The 23256-nt window shown below is 56.9% G+C and overlaps 1 protein-coding gene across 4 annotated transcripts in view; it reads right to left on the bottom strand.

The window, feature by feature from the left end:
- Positions 1-4628: 4628 nt before the first annotated feature.
- The window catches only part of LOC142906965 (DNA polymerase I-like), a 35335-nt gene continuing 16707 nt past the window's right edge, over positions 4629-23256 (bottom strand). For 2 of the 4 annotated variants that reach the window (XR_012930601.1, XR_012930600.1), the window contains 3 exons: positions 20790-21723; positions 16593-16669; positions 7842-7977 (listed from right to left, as the gene is read on the bottom strand). Coding sequence is in view for 2 of the 4 variants with exons in the window: in XM_076055809.1 (XP_075911924.1) it covers positions 7783-7977; positions 16593-16640 (243 nt within the window). In the remaining 2 variants the exon portion in view is untranslated. The other 2 variants (XM_076055809.1, XM_076055808.1) reach the window with 2 other exon arrangements.

Below are 23256 nucleotides of genomic sequence, written 5' to 3'. Positions count from 1 at the left end.
CCCCATTCCAAACTAAAGTGGCCTGGTCTCAGATATCTGATGAAAGTTGCAAGTGAGAATTTCATCATCACTTGCGGCTAGGGTTGGCATTATCCCCCACTCCTCCTGATGTCGAGGGTAAATGGGCGAGGTTTAGAACTGTGACTCATGCAACTGCAATGGCTGCTTTGGGTACAGGGTCCAGACCTCCCCAGAGACCCTGGCTGACAGAGGAGGTATTCAAGCTGGCTAAGAAAAAGCAACAGGCCCACTCTCATCGTCTACAGCATCCCACGTAAGAGAATGAGGAGGCCTACCACAGCCTTCGCTCGGAGGTTCGAAGAGCCATGAGGCGCTGCAAGGATGGGTGGTGGTCGCGGGCTGCTGAGGAGATGGAGTCTGCCTCAGTGGCCCGTGATCACAAATCTCTATTTAACTCCATCAAAAAAGTAACCTGCAGCGCCACACCTATTACCATCATTAGGGGAAAAAACGGCGATCCAATCTCTGACCCCCAGGAACAGCTTCGCAGATTTGCTGAGCATTTCTGTGAGGTCCTGGGGGAGGGGAAATCCCTCAGCCTGGAAAACATCGTGGCACAAAGTGGGGATGACCCTGCTGAGGCTGCAGTGCCTCAAATATTGGATGAAGTCACCCCCTGTGAGTGGCTGGCTGAGGTGCCATCTGTTGAGGAAGTACTGAAGGCGATCCAGAGTCTCAGACCAGTAAAGGCACCGGGCAGAGATGATCTCCCAAGCGAAATGCTGAGGGTGGCGTTTGTGCATAGACTGCCCTATATGACATCATAACAACAGTCTGGACCACTGGATGGGTTCTGCAGGATTGGAAGGATGCCCTGGTGGTCCCCCTTTTTAAGAAGGGGGACCGCACAGACTAACTACAGGGGCATCTCACTCTTCAGTGTGCCGGGAAAGGTCCTGGCAATGATTATTCAGCATCGCCTTGCCAGGTACGCTGAGGAGAGGCTTGCGGAGCCCCAATGCGGTTTCAGGAAAGGGCGGTCCTGCACAGATGCCATATTTTCTGTCCGTTTGCTACAGCAGAGGTGTAGGGAATTCCAATAAGACCTACATCTCTGCTTTATTTACTTGGTCAAGGCCTATGATACCATCAGTAGGCCTGGGCTCTGAGTTGTGCTTTCGGAGTCCCTGACCATCTGCTCATGATCATTAAGGGCCTTCATGATGGTGAGCAGGCCCGGGTAAAACTACGTGGGCGGGTGTCGGAGCCATTCCCTGTTCATTTTGGGGTGCGACAGGGATGTCCTCTGGCTCCCACATTATTTAACATCTATTTTGACCACGTAATTCATGAAGCCTTCGATGGCTGCACTGGAGAAATTTCCATCTTGTACAGATACAATGGGAGCCTAATCGATGCCCGGGTGTGGTAAAGGGATGGTTCTTTATTGCTCAACCACGTTATGTATGCTGATGATTTGGTAATTGCTGCTCACTCAGAGGAGTTGGAGACGATGCTGCTGAGACTGGAGCATGCCACTAAGAGGTGGGGCCTTACCATCAGCCCCACCAAAACTAAGCACCTGCCTGGGTATTTTGTACCATCGGACACTCCACCTCCACAACTCCCAATCGGTGATGGGGCAGTTGTGGAGAGAGTGGAGAGTTTCCCATACCTGGGCAGTGTGCTCATGGCCGGCTCCGGTTGGACAGCAGAGGTCTCACTCCCAATCAGTCGAGCGGCAATATCTTTTCATTGGTTGCGTAACGCTGTGTGGAAGCTACCTGGTCTGTCGCTCCGCACTAAGCTTCAGGTCTTCTCGGCCACGGTCATTCCCTCCCTTCTCTGCGCTTGCAAACCATGGACGGCCATAATGGAATATCTTTGCCAGGTAGAAACATTTAGGCTTGCCTGCCTACGATCCATCCTGGGTTCAACCAGGCTGGATTGTGTGAGGAGCTCACAAATCCTTGAAAGATCTGGGCAAAGTTTAATTGGTGAGCTCCTCCGGCAGGCAAGGCTGCGTTGGCTGGGTCATGTGGCCCGCATGCCCAATCACCGCAAGCCTAAACAGCTTTTGTTCTGCCGGATAGAGGGGGCTAAACGGGCGTGGCATGGGCTAGAGAAGAGATGGAGTGACGTGGTACAGGAGGACGTGGAGCTGAGTGGACTTGCCAATGACCGGTACCAGCGGTGTCAAGATCGGCCTTTGTGGAGGAGGCTCGTGAAGGACGCTACTGGGCAGTTGGAGGTAGTCGCCCTCCAACAACAACGGAGGGCGGAGAAGCGACGCTCACAACAACGAGCGGAGCGCCGGGTGGCTAAAGCAAAGCAGGTTGGCACAGTAGGGGGCACAGGTGGTGCATCAGCCAGTCATCTCAGTCAGTCGACCCGTGGCACCTGGGTCTGCCCCGTGACCTCCTGCCAGCGGGCGTTCGACACTTCACGTGGCCTCAAGGTGCACATAGCCTGGCACAAGCGTCGTGGTGACGTCACCGCCACTTAGTGGTGAATGGCGGTTGTTGTGTTTCTGTGTTTCTGTGTGTCTCTGTGTGTGTCTGTGTCTCTGTGTGTCTCTGTGTGTCTATGTATGTTTCTGTGTCTGTGTGTCTCTGTGTGTCTGTATGTATGTTTCTGTGTCTGTGTGTCTCTGTGTGTGCGTCTGTGTCTCTGTGTGTGTCTGTGTCTCTGTGTGTGTGTCTGTGCGTCTGTGTCTCTGTGTGTGTCTCTGTGTTTCTCTGTGTGTCTGTATGTATGTTTGTGTGTCCCTGTGCGTCTGTGTCTCTGTGTATGTGTCTGCGCGTCTGTGTCTCTGTGTGTGTCTGTCTCTGTGTGTGTGTCTGTGCGTCTGTGTGTCTGTGTGTGTGTCTGTCTCTGCGTGTCTGTGTGTCTGTATGTATGTTTGTGTCTGTGCGTCTGTGTCTCTGTGTGTGTCTCTGTGTGCGTCTGTGTGCCTGTGTGCCTGTGTGTGTGTGTTTCTGTGTGTCTGTGTGTGTGTCTCTGTCTCTGTGCGTCTGTCTGTGTGTGCATCTGTGTGTCTGTGCGTCTGTGTGTGTGTCTGTGTGTGTGTCTGTGTGTCTGTGTCTCTGTGTGCGTCTGTGTGTGTGTCTGTGTGTGTCTGTGTGTGTGTCTGTGTGTCTGTGTCTCTGTGTGCGTCTGTGTGTGCGTCTGTGTCTGTCTGTGCGTCTGTGCGTCTGCGTGGAGCGGTGGTCTAGCGGTGAGCGCTATGAGCCCGGCGGCCCGAGTTTGATTCCCGCTCGCAGCCAACGCCATTTGACGACCGAGCGCACAAAGTGGCTACGACACGGCGATGGCAAAGTGGCCCCAACATACCCCACGCACACGCATGTAGCGTGTCGCCCTTACACCCCCGGTTACCTCCGATTGACACGCGCGTGGTACACACGCTTGCTGTGGGGGTGGAGTGTCCGATGGTACAAAATACCCAGGCAGGTGCTTAGTTTTGCTGGGGCTGATGGTAAGGCCCCACCTCTTAGTGGCAACGCTCCAGTCTCAGCAGCAGCGTCTCCAACTCCTCCTCTGACTGAGCAGCTATTACCAAATCATCGGCATACGTAACGTGGTTGACCAATAGGGAGCCATCCCTTGACCGCACCCAGGCATCGATCAGCCTCCCATTATATCTGTACCAGATGGAGATTCCCCCGGTACAGCTATTGAAGGCTTCACGGAACTACGTGGTCAAAATAGATGTTAAATAATGTGGGAGCCAGAGGACATCCCTGTCGCACCCCGAGGTGTGATGTGATGGGGCAGTTGTGTGGGGTGGAGTGTCCGATGGTACAAAATACCCAGGCAGGTGCTTAGTTTTGGTGGGGCTGATGGTAAGGCCCCCACCTCTTAGGTGGCACGCTCCAGTCTCAGCAGCAGCGTCTCCAACTCCTCCTCTGACTGAGCAGCTATTACCAAATCATCAGCATACGTAACGTGGTTGAGCAATAGGGAGCCATCCCTTGACCGCACCCGGGCGTCGATCAGCCTCCCATTGTATCTGCACCAGATGGAGATTCCCCCGGTACAGCTATTGAAGGCTTCACGAACCACGCGGTCGAAATAGATGTTAAATAATGTGGGAGCCAGAGGACATCCCTGTCGCACCCCAAGGTGCACAGGGAATGGCTCCGACTCCCGGCCGCGTAGTTTTACCCGGGCCCGCTCACCACAACGAAGGTCCTTCATGAGCGTGAGCAGAGGCTCAGGTTGCTGATCTATTATTATTTTTTTTCTTTGTTTAATCAGGAGGGCAACGTTCGTTCACGTGGTGCGGTGCACGTGTGCCTGTGCGTGTGTGTGCCTGTGTGTGCGTGTGTGTGTGTGTGTGCGTGTGTGTGTGTGTGTGTGCCTGTGTGTGCGTGTGTGTGTGCCTGTGTGCCTGTGTGTGTGTGTGTGCGTGTGCGTGTGTGTGCCTGTGTGTGCGTGTGTGTGCCTGTGTGTGCGTGTGTGTGCCTGTGTGTGCGTGTGTGTGTGTGCGTGTGTGTGTGTGTGTGCGTGCCGGAGGGGCTGGGAGGTGTTGGTTACCTCGCCTGGTACACAGGCGGCGGCGGTTTCGACGCTGGACCCCAGACAGGGGTGGGGAAACTGTAGGAAAGTAAAAAAAAGTTTTAAAAAATAAAATCAAATAAAATAAAGGCACGATGGTAACGATGTTGAAAAAAAAAAAGCACCCGAAAACTTTATTGTTGGCAAGGTGAGCTGCTTACGTAGATCGTCACATTCACGGCAGCAAATACTCCAAATGCACGCACACACACAAATACAAAGGTCTCCCAGATAGCCTGAACAGACTGTTGGGGCAAGTGCTGTTAGCGAGGCATTGTGTTCACTGCACGCCGCTACACCAGGTAACTCATTTGAGGCTGAGTCGACCTAGGGGAGGCCCGGGACCGGTTGGGATAATCGTCACCGGTGGTGTTGGCCTTGAGCGGGGATCGAACCCGGGTCGCCGGGCTCGCAGTGCCGTGCGCTAACCGCTGCACCGCCGCTCCCTACACACACACACAGAGACACACACACACACAGACACAGAGACACACACAGACACACAGACACACACACAGACACACACACACAGACACACACATAGACACACACAGATAGACACACACACACAGACATACACAGACACACACACACACATACACACACCCACAGACACACACAGACACACACACACATAGAGAGACACACACACACAGACACAGAGACACAGATACAGACACACACACAGACACACACACACAGACACACACACAGACACACAGACACAAAGACACACAGACACACAGACACACACACAGACACACACACAGACACACACACAGACACACACATAGATACACAGACACACACACAGACACACACACACAGAGACACACACACACAGACACACACAGACACACACACACAGAGACACACACAGACACACATACACACACACATAGACACACACACAGACAGACACAGAAACACACACACAGAGACACACACACAGACACACACACACAGAGACACACAGACACACATACACACACACAGAGACACACACACACACAGACACACAGACACACAGACACAAAGACACACAGACACACACACAGACACACACACAGACACACAGACACACACACAGACACACACACATACACACAGACACACACACAGACACACACATAGATACACAGACACACACACAGACACACACACACAGAGACACACACACACAGACACACACACACAGAGACACACACAGACACACACACATAGACACACACACAGACAGACACAGAGACACACACACAGAGACACACACAGAGACACACACAGAGACACACACAGAGACACACACACACAGAGACACACAAAGATGAAGATTCACCGTATAGCCTGAACATTGTTAGGGCAAGTGCTATTAGGGGGTGACGTCATCCTCCAATATTTGAGGTACCGCAGCCTCAGCAGGGTCATCCCCACTTTGTGCCACGATGTTTTCCAGGCTGAGGGATTTCCCCTCCCCCAGGACCTCACAGAAATGCTCAGCAAATCTGCAAACCTGTTCCTGGGGCTCGGAGATTGGATCACCGTTCTTTCCACTAATGATGGTAATAGGTGTGGCGCTGCAGGTTAAGTTTGTAATTGAACTAAATAGTGATTTGTGATCGCGGGCCACGGAGGCAGACTCCATCTCCTCAGCAACCCGCGACCACCACCCATCCTTGCAGCGCCTCACGGCTCTCCGAACCTCCGAGCGAAGGCTGCGGTAAGCCTCCTCATTCTCTGACGTGGGATGCTGTAGCCGATGACAGTGGGCCTGTCGCTTTTTCTCAACCATCCTGAACACCTCCTCTGTCAGCCAGGGTCACTGGGGAGGTCTGGACTGCGTACCCAAAGCAGCCATTGCAGCTGCATGAGTCACAGTCCTAAACCTCGCCCATTTACCCTCGACATCAGGAGGAGTCGGGGACGATGCCAATCCCAGCCGCAAGCGATGATGAAATTCTCGCTTGCAATTTTCATCAGATAACTGAGACCAGGCCACTTTAGGTTGGAATGGGGTCCTGGGTGTACACCCACCACCGGAGTGGAAGAATGGCAGGCGCATCTTACAGATGACTAGTCGATGGTCAGAGGGCAGATCAGCTCCACGGTAGGTCCTGGTGTCAAGGACATGGGCTCGCATTCGCTGATCCGTCACTATGTAGTCCAGCAGATGTTCTTGCTTGGACCCGGCATGCATCCATGATGTTGTGTGGATGCGCCGATGCCGGAACAGCGTGTTGGTAATTACAAGCCCATGGGCTGCACAAAAATCTAGCAGCCTCCTACCGTTGTTATTGAGCTGATCTGGCGCATGCCCTCCAATCACTCCAGACCAGGTGCCAGTATCATGACCAACTCGGGCATTGAAGTCACCCAACATGATGATTCTATCCCGAGGGGCCACTTTAGCCAGCACCTGTGACAGGAAGTCATAGAAGGCATCTGACTCATCGGCTTTGCCTGCATCCCTCCACGGATGTTCATCTTCGGTGGGGGCATAAGTAACCACGACCACCATTCCTAGCCTCCGGTTGATGGGAAGGCGAGCCCAAAGTAGCCTGGGGCTTACAGCTTCCCACACCTCACCGCCACGCTCCCACGCCCCCTTCATTCTTTTGTTCAAAAGAAGACCCACACCCTGATGTTTGGCAGTCTGCTGCCCCGAGTAGAGGACTGTCCACCCCTCATGGTGGCAGGAGCCAGAGCCGGTCCACCGGACCTCCTGAATGCCACAGAGATCCAGGCGGTACCGGTCCAGCTCCCGACAGAGGAGTGGCAGCCTCTCCTCTGCAGTGAGCGTTCGAACATTCCACGTGGCCACCCGTAGTGGCTTTTCGTTGTTTCTGGAGTAGCCCCGAGGGTAGAGATTCAATCTCCTGGCTCCGCCAATTGGGGTTTGGCCAGGAGACGTCATAGACGCCTGGCCCCCCGGGGCCTCCGGCACAAGCTTAGTTGTTACATATTTCAGTTTAATTCGTGGTTTCGTGGTAATTAATTGAAGGTGGAGGGGTTACCAGCCCCTCGCACCCGTCCAGAGCCCCCGTTTAGCCCCTGTGGTGGACACATATGCCATGAGGGGAGGAGCCAATCAAAATTGGATCTCCCCCCACAGCGCTGTCCACGACAGAGTTGCCCGTCCGGCACCGCGAGGAGGTAGGGGGTTGTTTTGCCGGACCACACTCATACACACACACACACTACACACACTACACACACACCACCCTACACACACACTCACAGATGCCCACAGACACCCGTGAGGGCTCACGACGTGGAGGGGCGAGGCTCCGTCAGCTCCGTCAGCTCCGTCAGCTCCGTCAGCTCCGTCAGCTCCGTCAGCTCCGTCAGCTCCGTCAGCTCCGTCAGCTGACCCCAGCTGGGCCCGGCGCTCAGCCTCACCGCCAGCGGGGTGGAGAGATGCAGTGCAGACATCATGCAGGATCGCACCATGTGACACACCTACACACACACACACAGTGACACACACAGTGACACACACACACACAGTGACACACACACAGTGACACACATACAGTGACACACACACACACACACAGTGACACACACAGTGACACACACACAGTGACACACACACAGTGACACACATACAGTGACACACACACACACACACAGTGACACACACACACAGTGACACACACACACACACAGTGACACACACACACACAGTGACACACACACACAGTGACACACACACACAGTAACACACATACACACACAGTGACACACACACACACAGTGACACACACACAGTGACACACACACACACAGTGACACACACACACAGTGACACACACACACAGTAACACACATACACACACAGTAACACACACACACACACAGTGACACACACACAGTGACACACACACACACAGTGACACACACACAGTGACACACACACACACACAGTGACACACACACACAGTGACACACACACACACAGTGACACACACACACACAGTGACACACACACACACAGTGACACACACACACACACAGTGACACACCTACACACACACACAGTGACACACCTACACACACACACAGTGACACACACACACACACAGTGACACACACACACAGACACATTGACACACACACACAGTGACACACACACACAGTAACACACATACACACACAGTGACACACACACACACACAGTGACACACACACAGTGACACACACAGTGACACACACACACACAGTGACACACACACAGTGACACACACACACAGTGACACACCTACACACACACACACAGTGACACACACACACACAGTGACACACACACAGTGACACACACACACACACAGCGACACACACACACAGTGACACACATACACACAGTGACACACACACACACAGTGACACACACACACAGTGACACACACACACACAGTGACACACACACACACAGTGACACACACACACAGTGACACACACACACAGAGACACACACACAGTGACACACACACACAGTGACACACACACACACACACAGTGACACACATACACACACAGTGACACACACACACACACACAGTGACACACCTACACACACACACAGTGACACACCTACACACACACACAGTGACACACACACACACAGTGACACACACACACACACAGTAACACACACACACAGTGACACACACACACACACAGTGACACACACACACAGTGACACACACACACAGTGACACACACACACAGTGACACACACACACACAGTGACACACACACACACAGTGACACACCTACACACACACAGTGACACACACACACACAGTGACACACACACACAGACACATTGACACACACACACAGTGACACACACACACAGTAACACACATACACACACAGTGACACACACACACACACAGTGACACACACACAGTGACACACACAGTGACACACACACACACACACAGTGACACACACACAGTGACACACACACACAGTGACACACCTACACACACACACACAGTGACACACACAGTGACACACACACAGTGACACACACACACACAGCGACACACACACAGTGACACACATACACACAGTGACACACACACACACAGTGACACACACACACACACAGTGACACACATACACACACACAGTGACACACATACACACACAGTGACACACATACACAGTGACACACCTACACAGTGACACACAAATACACACACACACATACACACAGTGACACACACACACAGTGACACACACAGTGACACACACACAGTGACACACAGTGACACACACACAGTGACACACCTACACACACACACAGTAACAACAACAACCGCCATTAGCCACTAAGTGGCGGTGACGTCACCACGACGCTTGTGCCAGGCTATGTGCACCCTGAGGCCACGTGAAGTGTCGAACGCCCGCTGGCAGGAGGTCACGGGGCAGACCCAGGTGCCACGGGTCGACTGACTGAGATGACTGGCTGATGCACCACCTGTGCCCCCTACTGTGCCAACCTGCTGTGCTTTAGCCACCCGGCGCTCCGCTCGCTGTTGTGAGCGTCGCTCCTCCGCCCTCCGTTGTTGTTGGAGGGCGACTACCTCCAACTGCCCAGTAGCATCCTTCACGAGCCTCCTCCACAGAGGCCGATCTTGACACCGCTGGTACCAGTCATCGGCAAGTCCACTCAGCTCCACATACTCCTGTACCACGTCACTCCATCTCTTCTCTAGTCCGTGCCGCGCCCGTTTAGCCCCCTCGATCCGGCTGAACAAAAGCTGTTTCGGCATGCGGTGGCTGGGCATGCGGGCTACATGACCCAGCCAACGCAGCCTTGCCTTCCGGAGGAGCTCACCGATGGGACCCTGCCCAGATCTTTCAAGGATTTGTGAGCTCCTCACACAATCCAGTCTGGTTAAACCCAGGATGGATCGTAGGCAGGCTAGCCTAAATGTTTCTAACTGGCGAAGATGTTCCATTAGGGGGGTCCACGTTTCGCAAGCGTAGAGAAGGGAGGGAATGACCGTGGCCGAGAAGACCTGAAGCTTAGTGCGGAGCGACAGACCAGGTAGCTTCCACACAGCTTTACGCAACTGATGAAAAGATATTGCCGCTCGACTGATTCGGAGTGAGACCTCTGCTGTTAAACTGGAGCCGGTCATAAGCACACTGCCCAGGTATGGGAAACTCTCCACTCTCTCCACAACTGCCCCATCACCGATTGTGAGTTGTGGGGGTGGAGTGTCTGATGGTACAAAATACCCAGGCAGGTGCTTAGTTTTGGTGGGGCTGATGGTAAGGCCCCACCTCTTAGTGGCACGCTCCAGTCTCTGCAGCAGCGTCTCCAACTCCTCCTCTGACTGAGCAGCTATTACCAAATCATCAGCATACATAACGTGGTTGAGCAATAGGGAGCCATCCCTTGACCGCACCCGGGCATCGATTAGCCTCCCATTATATCTGTACCATATGGAGAGTCCCCCGGTACAGCTATTGAAGGCTTCACGAACTACGTGGTCAAAATGGATGTTAAAAAATGTGGGAGCCAGAGGACATCCCTGTCGCACCCCAAGGTGTACAGGGAATGGCTCTGACTCCCGGCCACGTAGTTTTACCCGGGCCCGCTCACCATCATGAAGGTCCTTAATGATCGTGAGCAGAGGGTCAGGGACTCCAAAAGCACGAAGAACAACCCAGAGCCCAGGCCTACTGATGGTATCATAGGCCTTGACCAGGTCAATAAAGCAGAGATGTAGGTCTTGCTGGAATTCACTACACCTCTGCTGTAGCAGACGGACAGAAAATATGGCATCTGTGCAGGACCGCCCTTTCCTGAAACCGCATTTGGGCTCCGCAAGCCTCTCCTCAGCGTGCCTGGCAAGGCGATGTTGAATAATCCTTGCCAGGACCTTTCCCGGCAACACTGAGGAGTGAGATGCCCCTGTAGTTGTTAGTCTGTGCGGTCCCCCTTCTTAAAGAGGGGGACCACCAGGGCATCCTTCCAATCCTGTGGAAACTGTCCAGTGGTCGAGACTGTTGTTATGATGTCATATAGGGCAGTCTGTGCACAAACGCCACCCTCCCTCAGCATTTCGCTTAGGAGATCATCTCTGCCCGCTGCCTTTCCTGGTCTCAGACTCCGGATCGCCTTCAGTACTTCCTCAACAGATGGCACCTCAGCCAGCCACTCACAGGGGGTGACTTCATCCAATATTTGAGGCACCGCAGCCTCAGCAGGGTCATCCTCACTTTGTGCCACGATGTTTTCCTGGCTGAGGGATTTCCCCTCCCCCACGACCTCACAAAAATGCTCAGCAAATCTGTAAACCTGTTCCTGGGGGTCGGAGATTGGATCACCGTTTTTTCCCCTAATGATGGTAATAGGTGTAGCGCTGCAGCTTACTTTTTTGATGGAGTTAAATAGAGATTTGTGATTGCAGGCCACTGAGGCAGACTCCATCTCCTCAGCAACCCACGACCACCACCCATCCTTGTAGCGCCTCACGGCTCTCCGAACCTCCGAGCGAAGGCTGCGGTAAGCCTCCTCATTCTCTGACGTGGGATTCTGTAGCCGATGACAGTGGGCCTGTCGCTTTTTCTCAACCATCCTGAACACCTCCTCTGTCAGCCAGGGTCTCTGGGGAGGTCTGGACCGCGTACCCAAAGCAGCCATTGCAGCTGCATGAGTCACAGTCCTAAACCTCACCCATTTACCCTCGACATCAGGAGGAGTCGGGGACGATGCCAATCCCAGCCGCAAGCGATGATGAAATTCTCGCTTGCAACTTTCATCAGATAACTGAGACCAGGCCACTTTATGTTGGAATGGGGTCCTGGGTGTACACCCACCACCGGAGTGGAAGAATGGCAGGCGCATCTTACAGATGACTAGTCGATGGTCAGAGGGCAGATCAGCTCCACGGTAGGTCCTGGTGTCAAGGACATTGGGCTCGCATCCATTGGTCCGTCACTATGTAGTCCAGCAGATGTTCTTGCTTGGACCCGGCATGCATCCATGATGTTGTGTGGATGCGCCAATGCCGGAACAGCGTGTTGGTAATTACAAGCCCATGGGCTGCACAAAAATCTAGCAGCCTCCTACTGTTGTTATTGAGCTGATCTGGCCTATGCCCTCAAATCACTCCAGACCAGGTGCCAGCATCATGACCAACTCGGGCATTGAAGTCACCCAACATGATGACTCTATCCCGAGGGGCCACTTTAGCCAGCACCTGTGACAGGAGGTCATAGAAGGCATCTGACTCATTGGCTTTGCCTGCATCCCTCCACGGATGTTCATCTTCGGTGGGGGCATAAGTAACCACGACCACCATTCCTCACCTCCGGTTGATGGGAAGGCGAGCCCAAAGTAGCCTGGGGCTTACAGCTTCCCACACCTCACCGCCACGCTCCCACGCCCCCTTCATTCTTGTGTTCAAAAGAAGAGCCACACCCTGTTGTTTGGCAGTCTGCTGCCCCGAGTAGAGGACTGTCCACCCCTCACGGTGGCAGGACCCAGAACCGGTCCACCGGACCTCCTGAATGCCACAGAGATCCAGGCGGTACCGGTCCAGCTCCCGACAGAGGAGTGGCAGCCTCTCCTCTGCAGTGAGCGTTCGAACATTCCACATGGCCACCCGTAGTGGATTTTCGTTGTTTCTGGAGTAGCCCCGAGGGTAGGTATTCAATCTCCTGGCTCCGCCAATTGGGGTTTGGCCAGGAGACGTCATAGACGCCTGGCCCCCCGGGGCCTCCAGCACAAGCTTATTAGTTACATATTTCAGTTTAATTCGTGGTTTCGTGGTAATTAATTGAAGGTGGAGGGGTTACCAGCCCCTCGCACCCGTCCAGAGCCCCCATTTAGCCGCTGTGGTGGACACAGACGCCATGAGGGGAGAGGGCCAATCGGAATTGGCCATCTCCCCACAGCACTGTCCACGACAGAGTTGCCCGTCCGGCACTGCGAGGAGGTAGGGGGTTGTTTTGCCACACCACAGTGACACACACACAGTGACACACACAGTGACACACAGACACACACAGTGACACACACAGTGACACACACAGTGACACACACAGTGACACGTGACACACACACACAGACACACACACACAGTGACACACACAGTGACACACACACAGTGACACACACACAGTGACACACACACACACAGACACACACACACAGTGAAACACACACGCACACAGTGACACACACAGTGACACACACACACAGTGACACACACACAGTGACACACACACAGTGACACAACAACAACAACAACAACAACCGCCATTCGCCAATAAGTGGCGGTGACGTCACCACGACGCTTGTGCCAGGCTATGTGCACCGTGAGGCCACATGAAGTGTCGAACGCCCGCTGGCAGGAGGTCACGGGGCAGACCCAGGTGCCACGGGTCGACTGACTGAGATGACTGGCTGATGCACCACCTGTGCCCCCTACTGTGCCAACCTGCTGTGCTTTAGCCACCCGGCGCTCCGCTCGTTGTTGTGAGCGTCGCTCCTCCGCCCTCCGTTGTTGTTGGAGGGCGACTGCCTCCAACTGCCCAGTAGCATCCTTCACGAGCCTCCTCCACAGAGGCCGATCTTGACACCGCTGGTACCAGTCATCGGCAAGTCCACTCAGCTCCACGTCCTCCTGTACCACATCACTCCATCTCTTCTCTAGCCCGTGCCGCGCCCGCTTAGCCCCCTCAATCCGGCCAAACAAAAGCTGTTTCGGCATGCGGTGGCTGGGCATGCGGGCTACATGACCCAGCCATCACAGCCTTGCCTGCCGGAGGAGCTCACCGATGGGACCCTGCCCAGATCTTTCAAGGATTTGTGAGCTCCTCACACAATCCAGTCTGATTCAACCCAGGATGGATCGTAGGCAGGCCAGCCTAAATGTTTCTAACCGGCGAAGATGTTCCATTAGGGGGGTCTACGTTTCGCAAGCGTAGAGAAGGGAGGGAATGACCGTGGCCGAGAAGACCTGAAGCTTAGTGCGGAGCGACAGACCAGGTAGCTTCCACACAGCGTTACGCAACCGATGAAAAGATATTGCCGCTCGACTGATTCGGAGTGAGACCTCTGCTGTTAAACTGGAGCCAGTCATAAGCACACTGCCCAGGTATGGGAAACTCTCCACTCTCTCCACAACTGCCCCATCACCGATTGGGAGTTGTGGGGGTGGAGTGTCCGATGGTACAACATACCCAGGCAGGTGCTTAGTTTTGGTGGGGCTGATGGTAAGGCCCCACCTCTTAGTGGCACGCTCCAGTCTCAGCAGCAGCGTCTCCAACTCCTCCTCTGACTGAGCAGCTATTACCAAATCATCAGCATACATAACGTGGTTGAGCAATAGGGAGCCATCCCTTGACCGCACCCGGGCATCGATTAGCCTCCCATTATATCTGTACCATATGGAGATTCCCCCGGTACAGCTATTGAAGGCATCACAAACTACGTGGTCAAAATAGATGTTAAATAATGTGGGAGCCAGAGGACATCCCTGTCGCACCCCAAGGTGTACAGGGAATGGCTCTGACTCCCGGCCACGTAGTTTTACCCGGGCCCGCTCACCATCATGAAGGTCCTTAATGATCGTGAGCAGAGGGTCAGGTACTCCAAAAGCACGAAGAAGGACCCAGAGCCCAGGCCTACTGATGATATCATAGGCCTTGACCAGGTCAATAAAGTGACACACACAGTGACACACACACACAGTGACACACACAGTGACACACACACACAGTGACACACACACAGTGACACACACAGTGACACACACACAGTGACACACACACAGTGACACACACACACACACAGTGACACACACACAGTGACACACACACACACACAGTGACACACACACAGTGACACACACACACAGTGACACACACACTGACACACACACACAGTGACACACACACACACACAGTGACACACACACACAGTGACACACACACACAGTGACACACACAGTGACACACACAGACAGTGACACACACACAGTGACACACACACACACAGTGACACACACAGTGACACACACACACAGTGACACACACAGTGACACACAAAGTGACACACACACAGTGAGACACACACAGTGACACACACACAGTGACACACACACACACAGTGACACACACACACAGTGACACACACAGTGACACACACACAGTGACACACACACAGTGACACACAGTGACACACACACAGTGACACACAGTGACACACACAGTGACACACACACACAGTGACACACACACAGTGACACACACACACAGTGACACACACAGTGACACACACAGTGACACACACACAGTGACACACACAGTGACACACACACAGTGACACACACAGTGACATACACAGTGACACACACACACAGTGACACACACAGTGACACACACACACAGTGACACACAGTGACACACACACACAGTGACACACAGTGACACACACACACAGTGACACACACACACAGTGACACACACACACAGTGACACACACAGTGACACACACACACAGTGACACACACAGTGACACACACACACAGTGACACACACACACACACAGTGACACACACACACAGTGACACACACACACAGTGACACACACACACACAGTGACACACACAGTGACACACACACACAGTGACACACAGTGACACACACACACAGTGACACACACACACACACAGTGACACACACACACAGTGACACACACACAGTGACACACACACACACAGTGACACACACACAGTGACACACACAGTGACACACAGAGTGACACACACACACAGTGACACACACACACACAGTGACACACACACACAGTGACACACACAGTGACACACACACAGTGACACACACACACAGTGACACACACACACACAGTGACACACACACACAGTGACACACACACAGTGACACACACACACACAGTGACACACACACACACAGTGACACACACAGTGACACACACAGTGACACACACACAGTGACACACACACACAGTGACACACACACACACAGTGACACACACACAGTCGCACGGTGCCACACACCTGCATGAGGTCCCGTTCCGCAACTTCGTACACCAGCTCGTCATGCATCTGCAGCACCAGGTAGGCCCCTCTGAGCTCTGAGCGAGACACGGGGGGTGGGTGGGTGAGTGGGTGGGTGGGTGGGTGAGTGAGTGGGTGGGTGAGTGGGTGAGTGGGTGAGTGAGTGGGTGAGTGAGTGGGTGGGTGGGTGGGTGAGTGGGTGAGTGGGTGGGTGGGTGGGTGAGTGGGTGAGTGGGTGGGTGAGTGGGTGGGTGAGTGGGTGGGTGGGTGAGTGGGTGGGTGAGTGGGTGGGTGAGTGGGTGGTGAGTGGGTGGGTGAGTGAGTGGGTGAGTGGGTGGGTGGGTGGGTGAGTGAGTGGGTGAGTAGGTGAGTGGGTGGGTGGGTGGGTGAGTGAGTGGGTGGGTGGGTGGGTGAGTGGGTGAGTGGGTGGGTGAGTGGGTGAGTGAGTGGGTGGGTGGGTGAGTGGGTGGGTGGGTGAGTGAGTGAGTGGGTGGGTGGGTGAGTGGGTGGATGAGTGGGTGGGTGGGTGGGTGGGTGGGTGAGTGAGTGGGTGGGTGAGTGGGTGAGTGGGTGAGTGGGTGGGTGAGTGGGTGAGTGAGTGGGTGGGTGGGTGAGTGGGTGGGTGGGTGAGTGAGTGAGTGGGTGGGTGGGTGAGTGGGTGGATGAGTGGGTGGGTGGGTGGGTGAGTGAGTGGGTGGGTGAGTGGGTGGGTGAGTGGGTGGTGAGGGGATGAGTGAGTGGGTGGGTGAGTGAGTGGGTGAGTGGGTGGGTGAGTGGGTGAGTGGGTGGGTGAGTGGGTGGTGAGTGGGTGGGTGAGTGAGTGGGTGAGTGGGTGAGTGGGTGGGTGGGTGGGTGAGTGAGTGGGTGAGTAGGTGAGTGGGTGGGTGGGTGAGTGGGTGAGTGAGTGGGTGGGTGAGTGGGTGAGTGAGTGGGTGGGTGGGTGGGTGAGTGGGTGAGTGGGTGGGTGGGTGAGTGGGTGAGTGGGTGAGTGGGTGGGTGAGTGGGTGGGTGAGTGGGTGAGTGGGTGGGTGAGTGGGTGGGTGAGTGGGTGAGTGAGTGGGTGGGTGGGTGAATGGGTGGGTGAGTGGGTGGGTGAGTGAGTGAGTGGGTGAGTGGGTGAGTGAGTGGGTGAGTGGGTGGGTGAGTGGGTGAGTGGGTGGGTGAGTGGGTGAGTGGGTGAGTGGGTGGGTGGGTGAGTGGGTGAGTGGGTGGGTGAGTGGGTGGGTGGGTGGGTGAGTGGGTGAGTGGGTGGGTGAGTGGGTGGGTGAGTGGGTGGGTGAGTGGGTGAGTGAGTGGGTGGGTGGGTGAATGGGTGGGTGAGTGGGTGGGTGAGTGAGTGAGTGGGTGAGTGGGTGAGTGAGTGGGTGAGTGGGTGGGTGAGTGGGTGAGTGGGTGGGTGAGTGGGTGAGTGGGTGGGTGGGTGAGTGGGTGGGTGAGTGGGTGAGTGGGTGGGTGGGTGAGTGGGTGGGTGAGTGGGTGAGTGGGTGGGTGGGTGAGTGGGTGGGTGAGTGGGTGGGTGGGTGAGTGGGTGGGTGGGTGGGTGAGTGAGTGGGTGGGTGAGTGGGTGGGTGGGTGGGTGGGTGAGTGAGTGGGTGGGTGAGTGGGTGGGTGGGTGAGTGGGTGGGTGGGTGGGTGAGTGGGTGGGTGGTGGGTGAGTGGGTGGGTGGGTGGGTGAGTGGGTGGGTGCGTGGGTGGGTAGGTGAGTGGGTGGGTGGGTGAGTGGGTGAGTGGGTGGGTGGTGAGGGGGTGAGTGAGTGAGTGAGTGGGTGGGTGGGTGGGTGAGTGGGTGAGTGGGTGAGTGGGTGGGTGAGTGGGTGAGTGAGTGGGTGAGTGAGTGAGTGGGTGAGTGGGTGGGTGAGTGGTGAGGGGGTGAGTGGGTGGGTGAGTGGGTGAGTGGGTGGGTGGGTGGGTGAGTGGGTGAGTGAGTGGGTGGGTGGGTGAGTGGGTGGGTGAGTGGGTGAGTGGGTGGTGAGTGGGTGGGTGAGTGAGTGGGTGGGTGGGTGGGTGAGTGAGTGGGTGAGTAGGTGAGTGGGTGAGTGGGTGAGTGGGTGGGTGAGTGGGTGGGTGGGTGGGTGAGTGGGTGAGTGGGTGGGTGAGTGGGTGGGTGAGTGGGTGGGTGAGTGGGTGAGTGAGTGGGTGGGTGGGTGAATGGGTGGGTGAATGGGTGGGTGAGTGGGTGGGTGAGTGAGTGAGTGGGTGAGTGGGTGAGTGAGTGGGTGAGTGGGTGGGTGAGTGGGTGAGTGGGTGGGTGAGTGGGTGGGTGGGTGAGTGGGTGGGTGAGTGGGTGAGTGGGTGGGTGGGTGAGTGGGTGGGTGAGTGGGTGAGTGGGTGGGTGAGTGGTGGGTGGGTGAGTGGGTGGGTGGGTGGGTGAGTGGGTGGGTGGGTGGGTGAGTGAGTGGGTGGGTGAGTGGGTGGGTGGGTGGGTGGGTGAGTGAGTGGGTGGGTGGGTGAGTGGGTGGGTGGGTGGGTGAGTGGGTGGGTGGTGGGTGAGTGGGTGGGTGGGTGGGTGAGTGGGTGGGTGGGTGGGTGGGTGAGTGGGTGGGTGCGTGGGTGGGTGGGTGAGTGGGTGGGTGGGTGAGTGGGTGAGTGGGTGGGTGGTGAGGGGGTGAGTGAGTGAGTGAGTGGGTGGGTGGGTGGGTGAGTGAGTGAGTGGGTGAGTGGGTGCGTGGGTGGGTGAGTGGGTGAGTGAGTGGGTGAGTGAGTGAGTGGGTGAGTGGGTGGGTGAGTGGTGAGGGGGTGAGTGGGTGGGTGAGTGGGTGAGTGGGTGGGTGGGTGGGTGAGTGGGTGAGTGAGTGGGTGGGTGGGTGAGTGGGTGGGTGAGTGGGTGAGTGGGTGGTGAGTGGGTGGGTGAGTGAGTGGGTGAGTGGGTGGGTGGGTGGGTGAGTGAGTGGGTGAGTAGGTGAGTGGGTGGGTGGGTGGGTGAGTGAGTGGGTGGGTGGGTGAGTGAGTGGGTGGGTGGGTGAGTGAGTGGGTGGGTGGGTGAGTGGGTGAGTGGGTGAGTGAGTGGGTGGGTGGGTGAGTGGGTGAGTGGGTGAGTGGGTGGGTGAGTGGGTGAGTGGGTGAGTGATTGGGTGGGTGGGTGAGTGGGTGGGTGGGTGAGTGAGTGAGTGGGTGGGTGAGTGGGTGGGTGAGTGGGTGGTGAGGGGATGAGTGAGTGGGTGGGTGAGTGGGTGAGTGGGTGGGTGGGTGGGTGAGTGGGTGAGTGGGTGGGTGGGTGGGTGAGTGGGTGGGTGGGTGGGTGAGTGGGTGGGTGAGTGGGTGAGTGGGTGGGTGAGTGGGTGAGTGGGTGAGTGGGTGGGTGGGTGGGTGAGTGGGTGGGTGGGTGGGTGAGTGGGTGGGTGAGTGGGTGAGTGGGTGGGTGAGTGGGTGAGTGGGTGGGTGGGTGGGTGAGTGGGTGAGTGGGTGGGTGGGTGGGTGAGTGGGTGGGTGGGTGGGTGAGTGGGTGGGTGAGTGGGTGAGTGGGTGGGTGAGTGGGTGAGTGGGTGAGTGGGTGGGTGGGTGGGTGAGTGGGTGGGTGGGTGGGTGAGTGGGTGGGTGAGTGGGTGAGTGGGTGGGTGAGTGAGTGAGTGGGTGAGTGAGTGGCTGGGTGGCTGAGTGACTGTGTCACTGAGTGGCACTGGGGGAGAGAGACAAAGGCGGCCGGGCGTGGTGGTGCTGCCGACCGCCCACCCCCCTCTCTGTGTGTGTAGCCACAGTGCCGGTAGCCTTCATAGGCGCCGCCGCTACTGGCTGACAGCACTTGGCCCTGCAGCCTGTAACAGGCTACCTGGGGGAGCTTTGTCTGTGGAACGTTGCTCAGGACATCCCCCACGACCCCCACCATGACCCCACCACGACCCCACCACGACCCCACCACGACCCCACCACGACCCCACCATGACCCCTCCACGACCCCTCCACGACCCCACCACGACCCCACCATGACCCCTCCACGACCCCACCACGACCCCACCACGACCCCACCACGACCCCACCATGACCCCCACCACGACCCCACCACGACCCCACCACGACCCCACCACGACCCCACCACGACCCCCACCACGACCCCTCCACGACCCCACCATGACCCCACCACGACCCCTCCACGACCCCACCACGACCCCTCCATGACCCCTCCACGACCCCGCCACGACCCCTCCATGACCCCACCATGACCCCACCACGACCCCACCACGACCCCCCCCCAGCGCTGACCCTGGTGGCTGTCGCCGTCGAGGGGGGGGTGGGCGAGTGAGGGGGGGCGGGCGAGGGGGAAGGCCGCCTCCAGCTCCTGCTGCACGGCCACGCAGGCCGCCTTCACCACGTCACTAGCGGAGCCCTGGAGCACGGAGTTCACAGCCTGGCGCTCCGCCTGGGGGGAGACATGACGTCACGCGGAGTACACAGAGTTTACAGCCTGGTGGGGGAGGGGAGACATGACGTCACTAGCGGAGCCCTGGAGCACGGAGTTCACAGTCTGGCGCTCCGCCTGGGGGGAGACATGACGTCACGCGGAGTACACAGAGTTTACAGCCTGGTGGGGGAGGGGAGACATGACGTCACGTGCAGCTCCTCCTGCACGGCCACGCAGGCCGCCTTCACCACGTCACTAGCGGAGCCCTGGAGCACGGAGTTCACAGCCTGGCGCTCCGCCTGGGGGGAGAGACATGACGTCACGTGGAGCACATAGAGTTCACAGCCTGGTGGGGGAGGGGAGACATGACGTCACGTGTAGCTCCTCCTGCACGGCCACGCAGGCCGCCTTCACCACGTCACTAGCGGAGCCCTGGAGCACGGAGTTCACAGCCTGGCGCTCCGCCTTGGGGGGGAGAGACATGACGTCACGCGGAGCACACAGAGTTTACAGCCTGGTGGGGGAGAGACATGACGTCACGTGTAGCTCCTCCTGCACGGCCACGCAGGCCGCCTTCACCACGTCACTAGCGGAGCCCTGGAGCACGGAGTTCACAGCCTGGCGCTCCGCCTTGGGGGGGAGAGACATGACGTCACGCGGAGCACACAGAGTTTACAGCCTGGTGGGGGAGAGACATGACGTCACGTGTAGCTCCTCCTGCACGGCCACGCAGGCCGCCTTCACCACGTCACTAGCGGAGCCCTGGAGCACGGAGTTCACAGCCTGGCGCTCCGCCTGGGGGGAGACATGACGTCACGCGGAGCACACAGTTCACAGCCTGGTGGTGGGAGACATGACGTCACGCGGAGCACACAGAGTTTACAGCCTGGCGCTCCGCCTGGTGGTGGGGGAGGGGAGACATGACGTCACTAGCGGAGCCCTGGAGCACGGAGTTCACAGCCTGGCGCTCCGCCTGGGGGGAGAGACATGACGTCACGCGGAGCACACAGAGTTTACAGCCTGGCGCTCCGCCTGGTGGTGGGGGAGGGGAGACATGACGTCACTAGCGGAGCCCTGGAGCACGGAGTTCACAGCCTGGCGCTCCGCCTTGGGGGGGAGAGACATGACGTCACTAGCGGAGCACACAGAGTTTACAGCCTGGTGGGGGGAGACATGACGTCACGTGTAGCTCCTCCTGCACGGCCACGCAGGCCGCCTTCACCACGTCACTAGCGGAGCCCTGGAGCACGGAGTTTACAGCCTGGCGCTCCGCCTGGGGGGAGAGACATGACGTCACGTGGAGCACATAGAGTTCACAGCCTGGTGGGGGGAGACATGACGTCACTTGCGGAGCCCTGGAGCTCAGAGTTTACAGCCTGGCGCTCCGCCTGGGGGGAGAGACATGACGTCACGTGGAGCACATAGAGTTCACAGCCTGGTGGGGGGAGACATGACGTCACTTGCGGAGCCCTGGAGCTCAGAGTTTACAGCCTGGCGCTCCGCCTGGGGGGAGAGACATGACGTCACGTGGAGCACAGAGTTCACAGCCTGGTGGGGGGAGACATGACGTCACTTGCGGAGCCCTGGAGCTCAGAGTTTACAGCCTGGCGCTCCGCCTGGGGGGAGAGACATGACGTCACGTGGAGCACAGAGTTCACAGCCTGGTGGGGGGAGACATGACGTCACTAGCGGAGCCCTGGAGTAGAATTCACTGCCTGGTGGGGAGACATGACGTCACGTGGAGCACAGAGTTCACAGCCTGGCGCTCGGCCTGGTGGTGGGGGAGGGGAGACATGACGTCACGTGGAGCACAGAGTTCACTGCCTGGTGCTCCGCCTGGTGGTGGAGACATGACGTCACGTGAACCACAGAGTTCACCGTGTCTCCCAGTGTCTCCCTGCGTCTCCCAGTGTCTCCCGTGTCTCCCCGCGTCTCCCAGTGTCTCCCAGTGTCTCTCCGAGTCACCACGTGTCTCCACGTGTCTCCCAGTGTCTCCCCGTGTCTCCTCGTGTCTCCAAGTGTCTCCCAGTGTCTCCTCGTGTCTCCAAGTGTCTCCCAGTGTCTCCCAGTGTCTCCCCGTATCTCCACGTGTCTCCCCGAGTCTCCCGGTGTCTCCCCGTGTCACCGTGTCTCCCCGTGTCTCCACCCATCTCCCCGTGTCTCACCGTGTCTCACCGTGTCTCCCAGTGTCTCACCGTGTCTCCCCGTGTCTCCCCGTGTCTCCCAGTGTCTCCCCGTGTCTCCCCGTGTCTCCCAGTGTCTCACCGTGTCTCCCAGTGTCTCACCGTGTCTCCCCGTGTCTCCCCGTGTCTCCACCCATCTCCCCGT

This window comes from Petromyzon marinus, chromosome 73, assembly GCF_048934315.1.
Source record: "Petromyzon marinus isolate PM22_M1 ecotype Great Lakes invasive population chromosome 73, UKy_Petmar_22M1.pri1.0, whole genome shotgun sequence".
NCBI lineage: Eukaryota > Metazoa > Chordata > Hyperoartia > Petromyzontiformes > Petromyzontidae > Petromyzon > Petromyzon marinus.
This window is presented reverse-complemented; position numbering and strand designations above follow the sequence as displayed.